Source organism: Podarcis filfolensis (genome assembly GCF_964270895.1).
Source record: "Podarcis filfolensis genome assembly, chromosome: 7".
NCBI lineage: Eukaryota > Metazoa > Chordata > Lepidosauria > Squamata > Lacertidae > Podarcis > Podarcis filfolensis.
Window position 1 is genome coordinate 3,863,451 of NC_139603.1, and position 23,835 is coordinate 3,887,285.

At 43.8% G+C, this 23,835-nt stretch overlaps 2 protein-coding genes across 7 annotated transcripts in view; one reads left to right on the forward strand and one right to left on the reverse strand.

The window, feature by feature from the left end:
• PSD2 (pleckstrin and Sec7 domain containing 2) overlaps window positions 1-10,723 on the forward strand; it is a 54,307-nt gene extending 43,584 nt beyond the window's left edge. The window contains exons 12-15 of the mRNA XM_083624452.1: window positions 3,456-3,613; window positions 4,867-5,011; window positions 6,362-6,505; window positions 9,106-10,723. Coding sequence (XP_083480578.1) covers window positions 3,456-3,613; window positions 4,867-5,011; window positions 6,362-6,505; window positions 9,106-9,327 — 669 coding nt within the window. The 3' untranslated portion in view covers window positions 9,328-10,723. The remainder of the gene's footprint in view (window positions 1-3,455; window positions 3,614-4,866; window positions 5,012-6,361; window positions 6,506-9,105) is intronic.
• A 3,911-nt stretch (window positions 10,724-14,634) lies between these two features.
• Window positions 14,635-23,835, reverse strand: part of NRG2 (neuregulin 2) — a 134,975-nt gene continuing 125,774 nt past the window's right edge. For 3 of the 6 annotated variants that reach the window (XM_083624461.1, XM_083624459.1, XM_083624460.1), the window contains 4 exons: window positions 23,301-23,424; window positions 21,632-21,759; window positions 20,769-20,993; window positions 14,635-18,624 (listed from right to left, as the gene is read on the reverse strand). In XM_083624461.1, coding sequence (XP_083480587.1) covers window positions 17,973-18,624; window positions 20,769-20,993; window positions 21,632-21,759; window positions 23,301-23,424 — 1,129 coding nt within the window. In that variant the 3' untranslated portion in view covers window positions 14,635-17,972. The remainder of the gene's footprint in view (window positions 18,625-20,768; window positions 20,994-21,631; window positions 21,760-23,300; window positions 23,425-23,835) is intronic. The other 3 variants (XM_083624462.1, XM_083624463.1, XM_083624464.1) reach the window with 1 other exon arrangement.

Here is a 23,835-nt window from a genome sequence, read left to right on the forward strand (position 1 = left end):
TGATGAGTCGGACATGCTTTGCATGGTACACACAAAGAAGATGTCTGCTGCCATAGGTGTATGAGGCAGCCTCTTCCCCCCGTACAGTGCAAGTCAGCACATCATTCCCCCATCTCACCATGACTCAGAAGCTCTTGGGACCAGAGTTTTCAAAGTGCACACATGCAATTCACACTTGTTAGATGCTTCAAGCAGCTTTTATCTCTTTAAAGGATATTGGGGAGCAGGGGATAAAAGCACCACAGTTGTTGCTAATACACACACACACACACACACACTATTGCAGAAATGGGACAGAACAAATTTCATCAGAGGCATTAAGAGGGAGACTATCCCCTGCTACCCCCCATTATCTCCAATTTGGGGGGGGCTTTGGAGAGCTCAGGGGAGCGACTCTACAAGTTCACAGCTGGAAATGGAAACCCCAATATATAAAATTAAAGTTTGTACAATTTCATAACAGCATATTTATGAACAACCTGAAAACAAAGATAGATGGAAAAAACCAACTGAACACTTTTCACATATGTGTTAAATATGTTTTACAAATACTGCTGCAGATGAAAAGTAGATCCACTCTTTTAGAGGTTCACATAAACATTAATCACTCACGGTAGATGGGATTTCTTTTAAAAACAGCCCAAACTGATATTACATTTATAGTTAATAAGAATTCTCTGCAGAAGCCAGCATACCTATTATATCTTAAGCTACATTATTAGCTATTGTAAATAATTATTATTAGAACATTGCAAAAACCATAACTCATATTTGATATTAACCCATCTTTCATTATATTTAATAAAAAAATTTGTCTTGTCTTTCTTCTCCTTCCCAAAATCCAAGGAAATGTGTCAACTTAGCCATTGCTGCAAAGTCCAACAGTTTACCAACCTGTTCTTTAGTTTCGGGTGGTACTGATTATTTCTACGTTTTTGCAAACATATAAAGGACTAAAATATAAGATTCTAGTACTTTATTATTCTGCCCTACAGAATTTCATAGACTAGCTTAGAATCCTTATCAAATGATTTTTAAAATCCTCCATTATTTCTTTGACACCATTACACATTTCCACCATGTGGAAAACATCACTTATGATTGGGAAATGCTTTCAAATATTTCTGCTTTAATTTTGCTTGGACTCACGCTTTTCTCCCCATTTCTCAGAGATTACTGTGGAAGGGATCCTTTGGTTGGCCTTCAGAGAGGTCAGGTGTCAGTTTTCTCTAGCAATGCTTAACTACCATCTATTAATATGACAGTGTGAATTTCTACAAGTAATGCCATACTCTGTGTGTGTACTACACTTTCTTTCCAGAAGCCTGGCAAAAACTTTGTGGTGGGAGTTCCTCTTAATGGCATAATGACAATTATTCATCTGATGGTTGGTTGGCTTTAATTGTTTTCTATTTAGCATAATTTCCTTGATCTATGTACTGAGTATTACAGATATATTTCTGTCATTCAATGCACAGATAAGACACCTCAGACTTTAGGCGTGACCACAAAGACTTCAAGGACTTCTCTGAACGGACAACCTGTTTGATGAAATGTAAGCTATCAGCACGTTGTACCTGAGAATCACCATGTAAGTGGGCTGTTTGTGTACATGAATGTTGTAAGTGTATATGTATTTCAGAAAATGTATGGGTGCCAGCTGGCTGTGTCATGTTTGATCTTTTCCATTATTCTCTTCCTTAGGTGTAACCACCAATAATAGGAGGACAAGAAATGTCTATGTGTCATCACCACCAGAAGCATCCCTTGCCATCCCTTGAGGCATACAGCATGCGCTGCCCACCTGCTGAAAGATGCCCAACACCACCCACATATCGTTATGGATGTGTGGGCCCAGAAAAAGGCAGATTGAGAAGAACACTAGCATGATGAGGTCCATCTGCCAGGAGTTCACCAACTGCATCAAACAACCATACAAGAGTACAAGGCTATGTGGACTGGACTTCTGAATGTTAGTGGAGCTATGCACAATTGAGGACAGGAGCTGAGGGGTCTAAGGAAAACACCAGTTAACTTTTGTGGGGGAGAACCCATGTAAGAAACTGCCACAAGCACCACGAGCGAAATGGCTGGCGTTGACGAAGAGCCCATGCAGAGTGAGAGAGGGTCATGGATCAGTGCACCAGGGGTTGGTGCAGAACCTCCTGGACCGCCATGTGTCAGGGCCAGGCGAGAGTCCCCTGGAACACGACAGAGGAGGAGAAGAGCAAGTGTGTGCGTGGACACAGGCACTGATGTCAATGGCACTAGGGGGTGTCAAACAGGAGAGCTGCGTCTCAAAAGCTACTTCCACTTGTATAGAGCACAATTGTTCACTGGCCTGTAACAATAAAGTTTATTGAAAGAAAAGGATTTGTCCTGTGTGGTGCACATTTCAGTTACGTCATACTCCTAACTCCTGGCTAACAAAGAATTTGTGTATTGCTGGCACTGATGCAACTGGCTGCTCATGTGTCGGGCAAAACGTTGATCATCGCATCTACTAAATCTGCAGTACACAGCCACCCGCGTTTTCTCTCTGCAACACCCCATTGATTTTATATAACAGCATGGGTCCCGACCCCAGTGCACTTCACTTGCCTAAATACTTGTTGTTGTTGTTTAGTCGTGTCCGACTCTTCGTGACCCCCTGGACCAGAGCACGCCAGGCCCTCCTGTCTTCCACTGCCTCCCGCAGTTTGGTCAAACTCATGCTGGTAGCTTTGAGAACACTGTCCCACCATCTCGTCCTCTGTCGTCCCCTTCTCCTTCTGCCCTCCATCTTTCCCAACACCAGGGTCTTTTCCAGGGAGTCTTCTCTTCTCATGAGGTGGCCAAAGTGTTGGAGCCTCAGCTTCACGATCTGTCCTTCCAGTGAGCACTCAGGGCTGATTTCCTTCAGAATTGATACGTTTGATCTTCTTGCAGTCCATGGGACTCTCAAGAGTCTCCTCCAGCACCAGAATTCAAAAGCATCAATTCTTCGGCGATCAGCCTTCTTTATGGTCCAGCTCTCCCTTCCATACATCACTACTGGGAAAACCATGGCTTTAACTATACGGACCTAAATACACCACACACTTAAACACTACAACCTGTATCATGCTTCATTTTTCTAACAATATGATGCAACTCAAGATGCAACATAGCACAAACTTTATTCTAGAACAATAATTCACAGAGCAGTGCTAACAAACTCATGCGCCTCATGGTTCTTTGAATCAAAGCCACTGTTCCTTCTACCCTTTCCTGTGAGACTAATATTGCCAACTAGTGGGTGTCATTTGATTAATCTCTTCTGTCTTTTATTTTCTTCATTTGAGATGTGTATGTGTGTGTGTTTAAGGAGACACTGGATAAACACCTGCCTGGAACAGTTTTGGAAAGCTAGTAAGTCCCTTCCAGCATGATTCTATCTGAGTTGCTATCACTGTTATCTCTCTTCTCCTTCACAGGATGAATACAAACCTGACAAAGATCTTTCTGAAGTTGATCTAAAGAATGCCATCCGCATTCACCATGCCTTAGCCACAAAAGCCTCTGATTATAGCAAAAAATCCAATGTGCTGAAGCTGAAGACTGCAGACTGGAGAGTGTTCCTCTTCCAAGCGCCGTAAGTGTTCCAACAGAACCCATGAGGGATTACTCTTGTCCTTGCACCTGGCCAAGTGCAGATTGCCCAGCCCTTCTCCACATCATGGGGGACGCTACGAAAGTCCTCATCTCAAGGGGGCTTATTCATAAGTACCTTGTCACATTGTGTTTCTTATTAAAGGCAGAATTAGAAAACAGGACATCACTGCTTAGTTGGCATTATAGCTCCTTATTACCTGAAGGAACATGTCTCTGTTTTACTGCAGAAGCTAAGCAGGTATGGCCTTGTAAGCTTCTGGGGAAACTGTGTAAGGTACTGAGTTCTTTGGAATAATAAGATATCGGTGTGATCTACTTCTTTCTCTCCCTTTCTCAAATATGTGCCTCCCACCCCACCCTCCAATAGTGAAAGATCTGACCACCTCCAAATAAGCCCCCCCCCCATGTACTATTGGCTGTGGAAGGGCTCTCTTGATTTTGCCTCCGTATTCTAAGACCCATGGCCAACTATTTTGCATACAGCTATGGCAATTGCCTTCAGAAGACGCAAGCAGTCTATATCCCTATTCTGAGGACTCCTGCAGACGTGGCTACTTAACTGGCACTAGCAACTGTCCACCAAGCATTCCACTAACCACGTAAACCAAGAGATGATTGATTTTGGATGAAGGTTCTTGTCTGGTTTACATCTCTATGACATGGTTAGATGAAAGAGGGAAGAGGGTGCAAAAACAGGGGTGATCGAGGGGAAAGCTTATGCCATTGTAAACGTGTTAATCTTTGAGATACCACAAGACTTTTGTGTGGCACCTTATTTCATGCATTCCTTCTGGGGAGAAGTGGGGGCCCTATTTTGGAAACTGCACCTGGGCTTCCAACCCCCTTAATTTACCTTAAATTCACAAAGTGGATGCAGAGAAGACCCTCTTCCTGGTGGTCATGTAATGGATTCCCACAGGAAGCGGGATGACCAGAGAACCTCCTCTGCTACAATTAAAGTGGGTAGGCAGGTCTATATTGAATCAGGCATTCTTTCAGATAATCTGGTCCCAGACTGCTTGGATCTCAAGTCATTAGCAAAGGCTTCAATACACACCCAGCAGTTCAGAAAGGCTGCTTAGTGGGAAGAGAAATGTATTGAGTCTCCCTTCACTTTTATCATATTGGCATGTGTGTTCTCTGTCTCTCTCCCGCCCCACTTCTGACACATCCTGCCTCTCCTACTCTTATGTGTAATGGTCCTCTTCCTTCAACCCTGCCTGGTCTCCATAGAAGCAAAGGAGAAATGCTGTCCTGGATTCTGAGAATAAACTTGGTGGCTGCCATTTTTTCTGCCCCTGCATTTCCAGCTGCTATTTGCTCCATGAAAAAATTCTGCCGTCCTCTCTTGCCATCTTCAACAACCAAGCTCTGTCAGGTAAAAGGAAAAAGCAAAAAGTGTGTGTATGTAGATATATGGCAGAAAGCCACCCAACTGAGTGCTGAATGTATGCTTAAGTCTTCATCTTGGCCGATTTTTTCTTAATTTCTTCACGACATTAGCACAGTCATTGAGGATCACACAAACTAATAATGGTAGAATGAAGCAAGATTGCAATCTGGGATAAAACAAACTGCCTGCCCTCAGTCCTCACCCTTCCTGACCTGTCTGCCACATTTGTCCACTCTTGTTAAAGGGAAGAGGCATGTGGTGTCATTCTTGCTTCCTCTCCAAGACCTCCAAAATGGCTCCCCCACAAGAGGGAGACAGGATCTTCCCACAGCTACCCTTTCACCCTCAGAGTGATTCCCTTGTGGCAACTTTGACATTAGGGTCACCTTGCTAGTGGTGATAGACCACCCATTACATTCCACCATGTTTGTTTATGTTATTTCTTTATTTAAATATTCATTCTAAATCCATATCTAATATTTCCAAAAATATTTCTGCAGCATTAAGGTGGTATACAATCAACACTATTAAAAATACAACACAACACAATCTAAAAGGAGCAGAAGAAAGAATCCAGTTTGAGAGATCACCCAGAAACCAGCTAAGCCCATGGGCTTTGTTGAAATAAAAGTTCTTGCCTCACAGAGCAGGCCAGGTAGAACTCCTGGGGCAGGGAGCTCCAGAGTCCAGAAACCACTGCAGAGAGGTCCATCCAGTGGCGTAGCGTGGGTTGTCAGCACCCGGGGCAAGGCAAGTAATTTGCGCCCCCTAACCCCTGGATTTGCGCCCCCTAACCCATGGATTTGCGCCCCCTAACCCGTGGATTTGCCCTAACCCCAGATGTTGCGCCCGGTGCGGCCCGCCCCCCCTGCACCCCCCACGCTACGCCACTGGGTCCATCTGATATGTACTCACTAACTGAACCCTTGCTGGTGGCAGGATATAGAAAAGCCTGAGGACCTGGGTGGGCAGACAGCCTCCACTACAATGATCCCAAACCATTCAGGGCTTCAAAGGTAACAACAGTCACTTTGAATTGTGCTGGAAACAGACATACGAAGTCAATGTAATGATGTGGTCACATGATCCACTCAGTAGCACAATAAAAAAATTCAGCTGGAGCAGTTTGCATCTGGTCCTACTTCAAAGGCAGTTCCATGTGAGAATCCAATTGTAACTTTTTAACGAAGGCATGTGTGACTCTGGCCAGGTCTGTTCCAACTATATGTCTCCAGAAAAAGTGCAAAGTCTGAATTCTGGCAAATCCCTTTGTATTTGTATACATGCTTATTTCTGAAGAACTTGACTCAGTCTCTCTTCCTCCTCACCTTCCAGGAGGAGCAGCTGCAGTCTCATGAGAATAAAATGAGGCAAGTTGCAGATGAGTTAACAGAGCATAAACTACACCCGGTAGTGAAAGGCCTCAAGTCCAAAGAGGCTGAAGAATATCGCCTGAAAGAGCATTACTTAATATTTGAGGTGAGGCTTTCCAGGTGACAAATGATCTGTGGGACGAAGATAGGGTAAACCTGGAGAGAATGACTGGGGAAGCATGGGTGAGCTCATAATCTCTTTCTGTTTAAAGACTTTTAGGGAGCAGTCCAAGCAGACAGCAGGAGGGAGAACTGGAGGCAAATGAGTCACCAGTTCCAGTGTCCTGCTGGGCTCATGACACCAGGGTTGAAGTAGAATTGCAGGGTCACATATACATTCCTAGGGACTTTCCATCATTCTACCCACTGGAAACAATGGGTGAGAAATGCACCCTGTCAGCTTGCATAGTCTCCCCGCTGGTTTGGGGGCGTGTTGGAGGACTAGATAGGTCCCTGCCACACCCTTGTCAGGCTCTACAAATGTCTGAGCTCCAGCATCAGTTTACATTTCTCCCTGATTACATTTCCCTGATTTACATTTCTCCCTGATGAATTTTAACAGGGAGAAATGTAAAGTATTGCACTTGGGCAAAAATGAGAGGCACAAAGACAAGATGGGTGACACCTGGCTTGAGAGCAGTACATGTGAAAAGGATCTAGGAGTCTTGGTTGACCACAAACTTGACATGAGCCAACAGTGTGACGCGGCAGCTAAAAAAGCCAATGCAATTCTGGGCTGCATCAATAGGAGTATAGCATCTAGATCAAGGGAAGTAATAGTGCCACTGTATTCTGCTCTGGTCAGACCTCACCTGGAGTACTGTGTCCAGTTCTGGGCACCACAGTTCAAGAAGGACACTGACAAACTGGAACGTGTCCAGAGGAGGGCAACCAAAATGGTCAAAGGCCTGGAAACGATGCCTTATGAGGAACGGCTAAGGGAGCTGGACATGTTTAGCCTGGAGAAGAGGAGGTTAAGGGGTGATATGATAGCCATGTTCAAATATATAAAAGGATGTCACATAGAGGAGGGAGAAAGGTTGTTTTCTGCTGCTCCAGAGAAGCGGACACGGAGCAATGGATCCAAACTACAAGAAAGAAGATTCCACCTAAACATTAGGAAGAACTTCCTGACAGTAAGAGCTGTTCGACAGTGGAATTTGCTGGCAAGGAGTGTGGTGGAGTCTCCTTCTTTGGAGGTCTTTAAGCAGAGGCTTGACAACCATATGTCAGGAGTGCTCTGATGGTGTTTCCTGCTTGGCAGGGGGTTGGACTCGATGGCCCTTGTGGTCTCTTCAAACTCTATGATTCTATGATTCTATGATCAGTGAAGCAATGGGAACAGAAGGTTTTGCAGTGGTGGTGGTGGGGAACCCACTTGGGCCAGATCTTCCTCTCTGAGGTCTGACTTCCTCTTTCCACCCTCAGATGGGGCATGAGCAATACCTTATGGTGCCTGGGATGCTCTCCCAGGGAATATATTTTTGTAGGGCCCTAAACATGGTTTCCTAGTGCAGAAATGAAGCACACAAAGCAAACCTCTAAGCATCTCTCTCTCTCTCAGGGCTTACAATATCTTCCCGGCAGTCAAAAGACTCAGTTCCCTGTGTAATTATCCTGATTAGACTTAATTCCACGTCTCCCAAGTAGCTTTATACCTGTAAAACACTATAAATAAGGTTCTTTGTTGATATGAGTATCAGATCTTTAGGAAGGTCCTCAAACTGTTGAGATAAACAAAGTTATTATCCACCTGAAGTGAGGCATTCAGGGCATAGTGCGTGCCCATGTGATTTCTGCACAATGCATGAGCTCAAGGTGTTATCCATTCTCAGTAGTTCTTCTGCTGAAGTTGTATTTTATTGGGTTTTCTGAGCTTCTTCTGTTCTTTGTTTTTGGCTTGTCCAAAAGAGGTACACCTTCTCTGTCCTCACAGAATTCATTGGCCAGGAGCCCGAGTGCATGTAACGATGCTTGAGGAATTAAGTATTTGTGCATTCCAAGATGAAGGGATCTGATCCACCCTTCCTGGACTAATCCTGGCATGGATCCAGACTTAGCTCCCCTTCAAAAGCTCAGTTCAAAAATGTACCAGAATGTATTTCAAAATGCATATTTTGATAGAAAATATGCACATACGAGTAAGTCCACTTCTAAAGTGCACTAATGGAAGCTCAAGCTGGAAGACATTTTCCCCATCACTAGTCCTTCCATACCATCAAAGAAGCTAGCTTGCTGCTCCTGCTGCTGCATGTGTTGGAAAATGCACTGCAATTCCTCCTGCGCATGATGGGACATGCTGTGTCCTTGCTCTCAGGGAGTTGCTGTGGCAGAAACCAGGGCTGGTAGGTGTAAAAAGGAAGAAGAAAGGGGAACAGGGAAGAGAGAGAACTCTTAAACCACCTCCTAATTACTTAACTTAAAAAAAAAAAAAGAATTAATTTTTTGTGGATTTTTAAAGAAGTTTCCCAAAAATTATTCAGATAAATGTGGGATGGAGCAGATTTATATGTCAATTCATGTGATGTAATGAACCAGATTAGGGTCCTGTAGTCGCTCCCTTATTGACAGCTTACCCATCCTTGAAGCAAACACATCCTCCTGGTCACAAAGAGAAATCCCCAGCACTTGTCTCTCTATCTATTGTTCTGGTCATTTCTGACTTTCTCTCTCAGGCTTTTTGGTCTGTTTCATTGTCCTTCACAGAAAAGCCGCTATGAGACATACATCAATCTTCTGTGTGCGAAGATAAAGGCCGGGACAGATGATCTGGAAAAAATAGAAGCCAACCTCTTCACAATGGAAGCTGAAGACATTTCCTTGAGGAAGACTTACTCCAGCCCTTCCATTAGCCAAGGGCAGTTGCCTGTGGTAAACAGCAAAGCAGAGAAAGACATGACAGACCAGAACACGTCAGGTAACCAATAGGTTAAAGTAACCAGAAAGTGGTATCTTGTCCTCCTCAACTGAAACTTATGAGCACAATAGTTTCTTGGGTGTGCATTAAGTACATAATGCAAATACTACAGCAGAAAGAATTCAAAGAAGCTTCTCTTCTGGTGCTTAAGTATTCCAGGATCATAGACTGTCTGCACTGGTTATCACTGTCAACATTTCCCTTTACTGTGCATGCAATAAATGGACAAGTTTTCCATACAAGGATTGGGATGTTCTTTTGCCAGCTGTGTTTCCTTGTAAACAGCTGGATTTTCCACTGAGCAACCGCTGCAGTGCTGTAGCAACATGGAGACACGACCAGATCTGTTCCTTTAACTACTTTAACTACTACCAGTGGTGCTGCAGTGCCACAGTCCTTACAATATACGAGTCAAGAAATACTAGGACAGCAGATAAACAGAATCAATGGGCAGCATTTCTACAGGTAACTGGGTGAACAGTGTACATGTAAGATCAAATGCTATCACCAGAACTCAGTGAGTGGCCCATGTATTGCAATAACTACATTATCTGCTCTACTGCCAAAATGTACGTACAGTTTTAAAACTTGGTGTCAAGTATATAACCTTGTAAAGGTAAGAGTGCCCAAAATACGGACAGGAAGAAAATAACTTTGCTATACAGGGATCTTAGCAGTGCTAAGAACGTTTTGAACATTTAGTAGCTTAATGGACATTTCTTTTTCTCTTCTGTAACTGAATCCCGGCTGGCTGTGCTGCAGTGCAGGCTCTACTCTTGCCGTGCACTCGGCCACCGTAAATAGGGAATTCCCTCTTGCTTCTTCTCCTGTGCCCCTTCCCTTCTGCTTCTGCTTCATGGGCATTCAGGCAACTGCAAGCTAGGCGACACGCGTGGGGAGGGTGGGGGACCGAGCTGCTCATCACAGATAGCTGTACATATTCCATTTTGCTGTAAGCATAAATATACTCGCTCAATGGGATGTTGTGCTTCTGTTCCTTTCTTGCTGTGGTAGAAGTGACTCCGCTGCGTTTTCAAGGCCTTCAGCACTTTATTTACTGATTGACTCATTTTCATCTTCTTTTCTAGACATGCTCACAGTTAATCAAGTTCCAGTTTTAAAGGATCTTGTGGCTGCTAATTACAGTAATTTACAGTTTCTATTTTTGCAGCTTTTTAAGATGAAGATAATAAAGAGATTTGTTTGGATTCTCACAGCTTTTGAGAATTTATAAATTATTGAGTTTCCATGTTTCGTACCACTGGGGAAGCCACCATCCTGTTTTGCCACCCCCTTTTTAAATCTCTTTGTTTTTGTACAGTTTGATAGTTTTATTTGAAATGATGAACTAAGAATCATGTACAAATGATGATGAACCTGTTAATAAAATGGATTAATCCAAAGCTCTACCTGGTCCTCTTTCTGATGACTTTCAACAACTCAGCAGAAATGATACCCACACATATAGAGAGATTATCCACAGTGGAGGAAACTGCACATTTATTTCTTTCGGGTGGGCTGAGGAACCCCAGCCCAGAAAGAGTCACCTGGATCATTCCTTTCCGTTTAGCCTGCAAAGAGATGTGGATTGTTGAAACAGTTTTCCGGGTATTTCATCTCCACTTCAGAGTTTAGAAAGAACAACAGGCTGGTGCAAGTTGCAAATATGTACAAGAACACTATCATATACCCTCCTCCCATAGTGGGTAATAAATGATTATTACTAATATTACTTAGGGTTAGGGTTGGGAAGACCCTCCAACTTTAGTTTTCTTACCCAAATTCTCAGGCTCCCAAGATAGCACAAACTCTGGTTCCATCTGGTCATGACCTTGACCACTGAATTCCCACTTTTCCCTGACTACCATCACATGCATGTCCACATTTCTTCCTTCTTAGATTCTTTATTATTATTGCTGTTGTTTAGTTGTTTAGTCATGTCCGACTCTTTGTGACCCCATGGACCAGAGCATGCCAGGCACTCCTGTCCTCCACTGCCTCCCGCAGTTTGGTTGTTGTTGTTGTTGTAGTAGTAGTAGTAGTAGTAGTAATAGTAATAATAATAATAATAATAATAATAATAATAATAATTTATACCCCGCCCATCTGGCTGGGCTTCTCCAGCCACTCTGGGCGGCTTCCAACAAAATATTAAAATACTGTAATGCATCAAACATCAAAAGCTTCCCTAAACAGGGCTGCCTTCAGATGTCTTCTAAAAGTCTGGTAGTTGTTGTTCTCTTTGACATCTGGTGGGAGGGCGTTCCACGGGGCGGGTGCCACGACCGAGAAGGCCCTCTGCCTGGTTCCCTGTAACTTGGCTTCTCGCAGTGAGGGGACCGCCAGAAGGCCCTCAGAGCTGCACCTCAGTGTCCAGGTAGAACAATGGGGGTGGAGACGCTCCTTCAGGTATACTGGGCCGAGGCCATTTAGGGCTTTAAAGGTCAGCACCAACACTTTGAATTGTGCTCGGAAACGTACTGGGAGCCAGTGTAGGTCTTTCAGGACCGGTGTTATGTGGTCTCGGCGGCCGCTCTCAGTCACCAGTCTAGCTGCCACATTCTGGATTAGTTGTAGTTTCCGGGTCACCTTTAAAGGTAGCCCCACACAGAGCGCATTGCAGTAGTCCAAGCGAGAGATAACCAGAGCATGCACCACTCTGGTGAGACAGTCCACGGGCAGATAGGGTCTCAGCCTCAGTGGTGCATACCAGGTGGAGCTGGTAAACAGCTGCCCTGGACACAGAATTGACCTGCGCCTCCATGGACAGCTGCGAGTCCAAAATGCACCCACTTTTCCTACCCTCTCTTCCATCCTGGGAAAAAGGTGTGCTTTCTTGGTCTTGGCTAGCTGCAGGGCCCTGGAAAGTCATCTTACTGCAAGCCCTTTTCCCCAGACTTCCTGGCACCAAGGAAACTGGAGCTCCTTACACACCCAGCTAGGCACCCACAAGTGTACACCTGCTGAGCCAGTGGGACAAGCCAATTACATTGCTCCCCCAGAGCACCCAAAGGGGAAAAACCCACAATTGCAGGAACAAACAATTATCTGGGCATCTCACACATCATGTCAGAGATGTGAAAAGAGATAGAATGAAAATGTCTGTTAGCCATTTAGGGGCTGTCTGGCTGAAGCTACAACCATGTGCAAGTTTGCCCAAGAACTCTGCTAAGCTATTCACCCCCTTCCCTTCCCTTTATTCTGATGGAGGCACTGGGCTTCCTGAGAAATGGGAGGATGGAGGGAGAGTGGTGGAGGAAAAACAAGGAGTGGGGGGGGGATTAACTGAATTGCCCACCCCCTCATTGCTCATGAGACTTGGTGAGCTGTTAGTTATGTTCTCTCTATAAAAGGCAACTGCCATATCTAATGTGACTCCAACAAACTCAGAATGGATGATGAGGATGAAAAGCTGGGACTATTCAGGCCTTCCTCCCACAATGGCTAATGTCACAAGTAACAACAACAAAAAAACTTGGCAAACGTTCATAAACTGCCCCCCCAAACCGGGAAATACCGTATTTTTCTGGGTATAAGATGCCCCCATGTGTAAGACAACCTCTATTTTTTGAGTCCCAAATTAAGAAATAAATATTTTAAACACCAAACAGAACAACTTTGATATTTTATTAAATATTCAAAACACCTGTATATTTAGTACCATATATTTAAACATCAAACAGTGAGGCAAGCTGTGTAATGGCGGCTGCCCCTGTCAGCTCAGTGTAACTCCACTGTAGCTGCAGCTCCAGCTCTCCCGCCTGTGTGTTGCACTTTTGTCTCAGTATTTACGGTATGTACCGTATTTATTCCACGAGCGCCAGCAGATGCAAACGCTGATCGAGGAGCTGTGACTGCCAGAGCTGACTGAGTGCGCTTGGGGAATGGGGGGGGTCTGGGTAGCCAGGGGGCGGCTGAGGGAACCGGGTGGAAGGAGCAATGTCCGGAGTGGGGGCTGCTGGGGGGGGGAGTACCAGACCAGGGTTTGTCGTGAGGCCAATAGTGAGGGGAGGCTGGGGGGGGGGAGAATATGGATGGTGGCATTCATTTATTTATTTATTTAATTGCAACATTCCATGTATAAGACGACCCCCAATTTTAAACTTAAATATTTTTGGGGAAAATATTTTCTTATACTGTACACGGAAAAATATGGTAGCTTACATATTGTTTTTTAAAGGTAAAGGTAAAGGGACCCCTGACCATTAGGTCCAGTCATGGCCGACTCAGGGGTTGCAGAGCTCATCTCGCTTTATTGGCTGAGGGAGCCAGCGTACAGCTGGTCATGTGGCCAGCATGACTAAGCCGCTTCTGGCAAACCAGAGCAGCTCACGGAAACGCCGTTTACCTTCCTGCCGGAGCGGTACCTATTTATCTACTTGCATGTTGACGTGCTTTCAAACTGCTAGGTGGGCAGGAGCAGGGACCGAGCAACGGGAGCTCACCCCATCGAGGGGATTCGAACCAGCGACCTTCTGATCAGCAAGTCCTAGGCTCTGTGGTTTAGACCCAAATTCAGACTCCACTGCATTCCATGTTCCATGTTCATACTAGAGACTGAGTCTCCTCTGTAGCCTGCAAATACTCAACTTCATCCCCTGCTAGCCACTGAAGTAATAGAATGTGTCCCAAACCCAGGCGCAAGGAGTCACATGGGGGCCATGTGACATCAGCAAATGTTGCACTGCCTATTGGCAACTGCCTCTCTCACACACACCCTGAGAAAGCCCATGGAGTGAGATGGTGTCGTTGTGCAGCTCTTGGTAGGCACATAATCTCAGAGCCTTGACTTCAAGCTCCGTGTTGGCCAAGAGAGTCCTGCTTTGCAGAGAGTTGGAACAGGTGACCCTGGTCCAACTCTGTCCAACTCTGCAATTCTCTGATTCCATGAAATCCAAGCAGGTTTTTGGAGCAGCCTCCTTTCCTTCCAGGCTTCCCTTTGCCCTGTGCCACAATGCAGCCTTCTTCTAAGGCTGTTTTAGGAGCCGTGCTCACCTGCGCCATTTCCCCTCCGGAGTGTGAGAGAGATTACTGGAGCCTGGCTAGACTCTGTATGCAATCATTTTTATTTCTGTATGTAATAATTGCTGGCTTCTTATTGTTGTGGGCATTCCTAAGTGTTTATTTGGTTTAATTGCACAAGCAATCTGCAAATGCTTGTTGTATCACAGCAAAGAAAAACGCTTACAAAGCTTTTGTGAAAACTAGACTCTTGGCAGTTATAAAAAAAATAAGGCAATATGTTAAAGAAATCAGGCAGATGCAGATAATAAATCTGTTTTATTAGGTAGCTGTAATAAAACCTATGTAGAAATGCATGAAAACATTAAAATAACTTTATGGGCTCTTTGGTGAATGAATCTGCATATGATGTAAAGGAAAGCAGAAGTCGCATAAAATCTCAATAAATCTAGAATAAACCCCAATGTACCTGTCCATCTTTTTACAAAATGTCAAAAGGGGAACGGGATACCAAAAATGGCTATTAGGGCTGCACCTGCTGCCAAAGGCTGCGCCACTTCCAGACTGCCCAACATTTCACAGATTTAAGAAAAGGCACTCTGTGCTCAGAGCAAGGAAGAGCACACACAAACAGACATATTGCTGCTGGCGTATGCAGCACTAGTAAGCTACTCAGAACAAAGCTCATCTTTCAAACGTTTAATTTCATGATGTAGTTATGACAAAATAGCTGCCATTTCAACACACTCAGCAGTTTACTATCTGGACAGGTATCACCCACTTCTACCCACTAGGTCCAGAGCCTTGTACTCCAACCTGCAAAACTCATGATCTGAGGTCAGTGCCGGCTCCTGTGTCTTTTACCCAGTGTGAGCAACAAGGCTCCCTGTTGATGAAACTCAATGGCGCTTCAATACCTTACTGGAGTCTAGACAGAACTGCATTTTATTGCAAAATCATGATTCAGAGTGTGATTTGAGAATAGATTTTGGTAAGTTTTCTCCTGTTCAAAGGCTGAACCTACACCAGAAAAGGAAATATGGACTTCCTGAGGCTCATGACATCTCAGCTATCCAGACATCAATATACTTACCTATGTGACGTGGGCATTTGAACAATGACTTTCCATGTTTGAAGGTTGGAGGGAGTAGGGGTATTTATTTTCTTTTGTAGTTTAAGCTTATTGTTTGTAAAATATAAAAAGTGAGGCTATTCACTTTGCAAAACCCTTTAAAAAAAAAAAGAACTGGCTGAACAACCAATAAAATGGCAGGTGCATTCAAATCCTATGCTATTTTTTTTCCAGAGGAAATTTGCAGAGGATTGCAGCATTAATGCAATTGCAATTTTATGCCAATTTGGGACAAATTATTGGTGTGTCAGAACCAGGGATGGAGGGGAGATTCAATTTGGTACATGTCGGAAGCCTAAACCTTCAAATTCACACTTTCTGGAACAATATGTGAACTGAAATCTTTTGAAATTTGCACTTATCTGAATTTTGCAATGCAATTCTCCAACTGACTAATGTTTTTTTAAATGAAATATTACAGGAAAGTGTACACAGAATTACTATTGTTGTAGTTAAAATTAATATTTTCACTAACAAAGAAAACACATTTTATTAAGGGGAATTGCTTGCAAAAATGTGTACAATAGTCAAAATTGTGTATAAAATGTGTTTATTAGGAGAAATTCACACTAAAATGAAAATGTGTTTTTTTAAAAAAAATTCACACATTCCTGCAAATTGTGAAGAACTGAATTCAGGATTGGAAAAATGAAAAACTGAGAGATCTGAAACTGATAGATCCTTCCATCCCAGTCAGAATTGGCTTTGACAGCCCAGGTCAGAGCAACTGGCTATTCACGGAAGGAAAGGGATGGCAATTAGGCCAGGTCTGCTATTGCAAATCAGGGAACTTTAGTCTATATCCAATTGAGACCACCTATAATGGCTCCCAGTCTTTCATTTTCTCTCTCACCACTGACTGTGAAATTGATTTTAGAATCTTGGTAGTCATTTCTTACTTTTATTTATAATATTAAAAAAGTTCAAGTGTTAAACAGTCAAGAGTTCTGACATTCAGACAATCCAGAGCAATTTTTTTGTTTTTGTTTTTACAATCATCTTTATGACAAATTAGCAGCGTTTCTATTGGACCCTGTTGTGGATGAGGAACAAAGGGTTTAAAGTACTTTATTGCTAAAAGTTAAAAGAAATACACTGGCAATTGTATTTTAATCTTCTCAGTCACAGCTTCTCCATGCATCCAATCTACAGTATCTGAAATGCAAAGGACATGCAGAAGTCAAAAGAGAAAAAGAAAAGAGGCAGGCTAGGATGTAAACCGGAGGGCCCCACGAGGAGCGGAAAGGAAAGAAGGGATCTCTCTCTGTCATGGGAGTTTTCTTGCCAGCTGTACAAAGAAGTTGTCTCAGAGCTGCTAGTGACACGATGGGATGCCGTGCGGCTTGCTAAAATATATAGATAGATATTTTTAAGAAAGTCATTATGAAACGCTAGAACGTTACAATAACAACTGTCTTTACAAAACAGGGCACACTGATAGTGGCATTTATTTTGTTTCTTTCTGGGGGGGGGGAGGTAGCGGCAAGAGCCAGCATGCTGGTGACGCTACTTGGGGCAAGGAGGAGGAGGAGACAGCTACTGCTCGGGCGATGTACTTCAGGAGATTCTTAGCTCACTTTGGGCTTTTAAAACAGGTGCGCACACGTCATCAACAGCCCCTGAACCTTCTACAGTTGTTTTATGACCAAACTAGCATCAGAATCTGGGTTGCACCTTTTTTGGCTCTGAAGAACAGACAGCAGGTGCTCAGAGTCACTGATGAAGAGCTTAGCGCTTGTGCTCAGTAGCAGGGCTGAAGCAGATCTCAGAATCAGCATTTCTTGAAATAGTCCTATTTAACCACACTGCTTCAAAGTATTTCATTTGTTTGATTATCTGGTTTCCCCTTGCTCACGGATCTGTTTAGACTAAGCGATATATTGTAAGGGCTGTTACTACTGTGTGCTTTATTCACTTCCTACTTATCTTGTATTAAAAAATGTAATTACCAGTACATATTATTTTCCCTGAAAGGGAAAGGGACGTATGGAAACATTGACACATATGTTGTGTGTGTGAGAGAGAGAGAGAGAGCACAAAAGAGAAAGTGTATGTGTGCGCAACACTTTAAAAGCACTAGATTACCAACATCCAGATATCAAGCAATTTAAAAGGGTGTTTGTGTTCAAATGGAAAAGTGCTTATTAAAATATTCCATAACAAGTTGTCCTAAACATAAAGCTTATGATCTCAAGAATGCTTAAACGTAATTTTCATTGTGGACTCTGGCATTAGCGTACAGCAAAAGGCACCACGAATTTTGTTTTTTTTAATGATTTGTAAGTAGTCAAAAATTGGCCCATCTCTTTAATTTTTTTTTGTTGATTTCTTCTTTTCTCAGAAGCTGTAAATCAAGATGTTACGTATAAATAGAGATTCCTTATAAAAAGGTCTTTGCCATTAGCTATTATAAGACATCATTGCTAAAATGAAAATAAAACATTTCATATTTTTTTCTTTTTTATATATAAAATAAAAATTTGTCTTTTCTGTTATTCCTCCCCGCTTCCTCAGTCCTGGTGTGTTCATGGGAGTGGGCATGAGGGAGAGTCGGTGTGGCCTCTAAGGTGGTGCTGAATCTTGGCGGGATCTGCTGTTATGTGTCACTTGGTTCCCTCCCTGCGTGTTGCATCTGTCGAAGGAATAGTAAGTCCTGCTATCGGCCAGGCGATAGAGAGGGGGTGAATCGGGGTCCATTGCCTCCGTGTTTCTCATACTTAAGAAAGGCGTGCTCTCGGCCACCAGCTCCTCATCAGATTCACTGTATGAGGCACTGCTCACTGAAAAGGAGTCTCTCAGCATTTTGCCCCTGTGTGACAGGTGCCCATTCAGTTTCGATTTTCTCCACCGCCTGTTGCTGCTGCCCGCTCTCTTTGGCTGATCTAGCACAGAGATGTACTCATGCGTCGTCTCATATTCGTCGTCCTCCGTGATGCGGAAGGGGCTGGAGGGCAAGCTCCCCGTGCTCTCGTTCAGGTAGCTCCGTCTTTGGTAGTAACTCTCATACCTTTGCATATCTTGGGAAGGGATCTGGTACCTCCGGAGCAATGGCTGCTGTTCCTCCACCTGGAAGCTAATGGATGCTGCAGGAGGCAGAGAGACTGCATGAGCTGAATTAGGAGAAGTGATCTCAAAGGTGGGCATGTGGGCTGATACTGAGCAGTGGAAGTCAACCGGCGACAGGCGTGCTGGGGTGGTCAAGGCAGATACGTACCTGGAAGAAGAAACAACGGCATTGGGATCAAGCCGAAGGGTCACAATGAAGAGCTCTCCCCCCCCCCTTTAGCACACAACTTTAAATCCAGGCTGAGTTAATGCTTTCTAATAGCCCAACTTGCACAGAAATATTTTTTTCTGTTTGTCTGTGTGTTTTGTTTACAATGAGATAGAAAGAGGTGGCAGGGAGACAGTCATCGTCCCAGGGCCCGGGAAGAATTACCACACCGAGAGGAGCAAGGTGGGAATTGTCATGGGGTTTGGTCAAATGAACAATAAGGGGGGTATTTTTTCAGTTAGAGGCTCAGACCTTAACTTAGGAGCACAGATAAAACACACAGGAAACAAATGGGATCACTTCTTTACACGTGAAAAGAACAATTATGAGCAAAACAGTTCAGTGATTTTTAAATTTTACAGTGGGAAGCAGATTAAGGGTGAAAACCTAACCCCACTTGTGTATGCAAGGTAAAACCCCAAAGTCAAGGTGAACAAGCAACAAGTAACAATCATATAATTCAGTGGTTTTTTTCCTGAGGGGACGCAGGGGTATGCATACCCCTAAACTTTTTGTGAATCTTTGTACTTTTGTCCATTTATTGTATTTATTTCCCCCAATTTGAACTATAAAATGGTGGTTTTCTTGAGTCAAAATGAGAGCACTCCTAAACATGTATCTGAAACAATGCAAGATGATCCTCCTAACAAGGAACATTTCAAAATCATGAGGACAAAACACCACATAACAAGCTCTAGGGAAAAAGATAGTAAAATTATGTTATTTATTTCCTTGAATGCCGCCTATTGTCAGAGATCAGACCCTTGCGATCACTCTTCCCAAGCAACTTGCACTTATGCTCAGACCAAGAAAACCAACCATTTCTACTTTCTCTGGTGAATTATGTTATTCTGCTGACCACTATCCGGTGCATTTAAAACCCGAACATGCTTCTCTCCTCTACTTAAATGTCCCTTCCTATTATCGTAGCCTCTTTATCTCATGGGGTGGCTTGCTATGTGTGTTTATTGAAAGTACGGTAGGTTCTCTAGGTTTCACTCAAGTGTGCACATCATTGCAGTTTAATCCTCAACATTGTTTCTGTCAGATGTGGATTAGCCACAACGTAGTTCATTACAGCAGTATGTTCTCTAGCATTTTCGAGGACACCAACTGAAGAAAGTGATGGTGCCTGGCTGTTGCTGTCATGTGTTCAGGTTCCAGTTCTGTGTGAGCCTAAGATGGAAGTCACGTGGCAGCGGTGGAGGAAATGGGAGACCAGTGGGGAAGATGTGTTAAGAGTCAAAGAACTAAGCACATGGCAAGCTCCTGGTTTGGGGCAGGCTTTGATCACAGTGGTGCTTTACAGCATGCAAACCACTTCACCTAGATTATATTGTCATAATTCTGCAACAGCAGCAGACCTGCAGAGCAAGTCAGGGCTGTTTTCCCCAGGTTGCATACGGTGAGGCTGGAGCAGATTACAGCTATCTAGTGGATTTATGGCAAATTTTAACCATGGGCCTCCTAATCCAGACTCTTAGGGCTCATTCACATTTACCTTTCGCGCCACACTTTCTAGGCACAGCTCTTCACTTTCCCGGTCTATGTCCAAGTGTTGTTGTCCTCGTCATCCCACTGCTTTCCCTAGGAAAATCTGCTCTTTACTGCTGAATCAGAGCAAAAGGCAATTCAAGTTTTCCACAGAATCCCATTTACTCCAATTCAGCATTAAGCAGCAAGGTTTTTGCAGGGAAAGCAGTGGGGCAAACAAACAAAACTGTCGGACACAGACCTAGAAAGCCCAGACCTAGAAATGCAGAGCAAAAGTAAGTGTGGACGAGCCCTTAGCCATTATGCCACACGGCCTTTTAATGTGTGTGTGTGTGTGTGTGTGTGTGTGTGTGTGTGTGTGTTGCAAAACAAAAACAAAAAAACCCCCTTTAACTCAGCTTATTCATCTTGACTCTGGAATTGATGCTCAAAGCTCTCACCATCCCCCTCCTTCTCTCTCACTGTTTCATGAGGGAGACTGGACATTGTGTGAGGGGGGGGCTTTTCTCTGCTTTTCAGGTCTCTGAAACACCATCCATACTGACAAGCAAGTGGGAACAGCAAGCGAGAATAACAGCAGAAAACGAGACCTCTCACTATGTGGTGAGTCTCGAAGGGAATCCACGGAGTCTCTGTATTGCATCATGGGCCTCCTTTGCTCCTCGCTGGCATAGGCAGCCTCCCTCCGAGCGCGAGCCTCCACGCAGGCAGGGCTGTTGCATTTGCTGGTCCCCACGGAAGACAGCATAATCCCAGACTGACAGTCCGAAGTCAGGCTTTCTGTCTGCTCCAAGCTCCAAGTGTGGCTTCCATGTCTGCGGATCAAACCAGAGCAAGTGACTTTGGATCCCTCCCAGCAGCCTCATACTGCATGGATCCACACAAGTTACTTAGCAGGCTTGACTTGCGAGAGAATAAAATGGGCTAACCCCAGGTATGCAGCTCTAAGCTTCTTGGAGAAAGAGGATGGGCTAGAAAGGAGGCTGGTAATGAATGCAGCTGTACCCTGTGTTTCTACTTATACATGGGCATGCAGGGGTTAAGAGCACAAAGTTCCATGTGGAGCATTTTCTTTGGGACGCACCTCACCCCTTCCACCGCTCCTTCTGACTGCTCAAACCCACTCAGAGCTGGACAGAAACACCCAAAGGGGCACGACTGATTTTGAGAGAGAGAGAGAGCCAGGCTGCTCACCCCTTCCTGACTGCCTGTCTCTAGAAAGATAAGAGGACCCTGCTTAGCATGAGATCTGAAAGCAAAATGTCACAGGAACAAGGAAAAGTCAATTACTGAAACTAGACTGTTGCAAATGAGGCCAAAGGCCTGCAAGGAACATTTCCATCATGCCATTAACTGAAGGGCTTTTCTGCACTCCCAGATGTCTGCATATGCACAGATCGCTATGCAGGTAAGTTGAGACAAAACTGAGTTTTGAAGCTGGGGTGTGAAGTACCTTTGCCTTGAAGTCGGAGTCCCTGTGGAGCACGGGTGGGATGGTGAGCAGGAATGGCTCCCTGAAAAAGTGGTCTCCGTTTCCCTTCGTATGACATGCTCAGTAGCAGGAACGTTTTTCGACATATACTGGGCGGAAAGTCACAAATTATCTGTCATCAATTTTAAGCTGAAAACATTGTTTTATTTATAGGCTTGTTATAAACCATACTACATTATGCTTCCATTTACAGAGGATAAGAATTAGGCCAGCCAATTCAGATCGCCCTAAATATGCTTGACTTTTGTTCTTCAATTTCAGAACCTCCAAAACAATTAGCCTGCCTGGAAGTGCTGCTTATGATTGCTTTTAAAAGCTTGTGACCTTGTAATGCTAATCTCTGGGCTGGCATCTCCCCAGCAGCAAAGCACAGAACACTAAAGATGCAGAGCAACGCATATCACCGGAGGAGACAACTTGTATTTAACAGCAATAGTTGCATCACCCGAGCAGAAAACCAATCTCTTTAGAGACGTTTAAGTCTTGCCAAAATACTAAGCCAGTGAGGAATGAAGCCCCTTTCCACACACCAAATAGCACCAACTGAAATGCACAGACGCTCATCTCAGGCTACCCAAATGAAGCTAACACTTATTATCATGTTTAATTCCTACCCAGCCTTTAAGCCCAGGACAGGGCTGCATATGACAAAAAGCAATAAGATTAACTTGTAATTTTTAAAAGAAACAACTATAACAGCAAACTGGAATCCTCCAATTAATTGAGCCAAAGGTGGGGGCTGCTGCATGACGAAGGCCCTCCCCCGTTATCCTTACTGGAAGGCATTGCAAGGCAGCGGTGGGGGCAGCCTGGAGACACACCGTGGCTGTCAAAGTGGGCAGCACAAAGGATGGAAGGATCTGCAAATTTCAGTGATCTCCGTATCTCATTTTTCCAATCTTAAATTCAGTTCTCCACATTTCCACAACAATGAAAATTATTCGGCATTTTTGTGTGAGTTTCTCCAAACCGACTTTTAAAAATGCGGTTTTACATAATGCGCACACTTTTGCAAGCGATTTGTCCTAATACGATGCATTTTTATGTTATTTCCACTAACAGGCTCCTTTTTAATGCAAACCTTACTGTGAATATATGCATATTTGTAACACTGTTTGATTGGAGAAATACATCACAAAATTCAGTTAATTGCCAATTTTGAAGGAAGGTTCTGTGTTTTGGTTCTCAGATTGTTCTAGAAAGTGTGAATTTGATGGATCCATCTCTAAATACAATGAAAGTTCTCTCCCGTTCCTGGGCAACACACCAGGTGTGTTCGTAGACCATCTGGGCTGCTGCTTGCCCACTCGGCTGCTATGCACCTGCAGGGACTTGAAGTAGCAGCCTCTGTGCCTTTGTGTCTCAGTGTCCTTTTCCCCCTTCCTCACATACAGCAGCTCTTAGTGCAGCAGCTGGGAGCCCCACCAATAAACTACTACATTGACTGCCTCTGGAAAAGCCAAGGGAGGGAAAAGAGGGAGAAAGGAAAGAAGGGAAATAGAAATAGAATGGGGGGGGGAGCAGGAGGAGGAGGAAATGACCATTTCCCTCTCTGCCCTTGATCTATCCCCTCCCCCCATTGCTATTTCAGAGGTTCCCACACATTTTTTTTTTAAAAAATGCTACTTACATCAGCCATCTGAATTTCCTCAGGGTCCAGCCGGGGGTGACTAGGGCCATTTGCAAGGTTTCTGTTCTGGTGGGCTGGACACATATTTTGCCGCAAATGGTTATGCATTTGATTTCTCTGTTTTCTAAAGAGTTAAACAGATTAATACATTTTACTGATGCTTGCCTTCATCCTGAAAAGATATTCAGATACGAATAGGGGAATAAAATGACGAAATGTTCTTTGAGGATTGGAAAACTTTTGTAGAATATCTAAAGAACTATTGTAATTGCATTAAAATGCCAGGAGGATTTGAAATATGAGCAATAGTAGAAAGACATTAATGCCAATAACATAGGATGTATATATGGAGTGTCATAAGTTAAAATATACAGCATTAAAAGATAAACATAGAACATCATGGTGGGAGGGATGGGAAGTCAATGGAAAAATTAAATGTATTGTTGATAGCAAAGTATGTAAACCTTTGAAAATGAAATCAACATTAAAAAAATAAATAGGGAAATACAAAGCTTGTCAATGGTCAGCTCTTTAC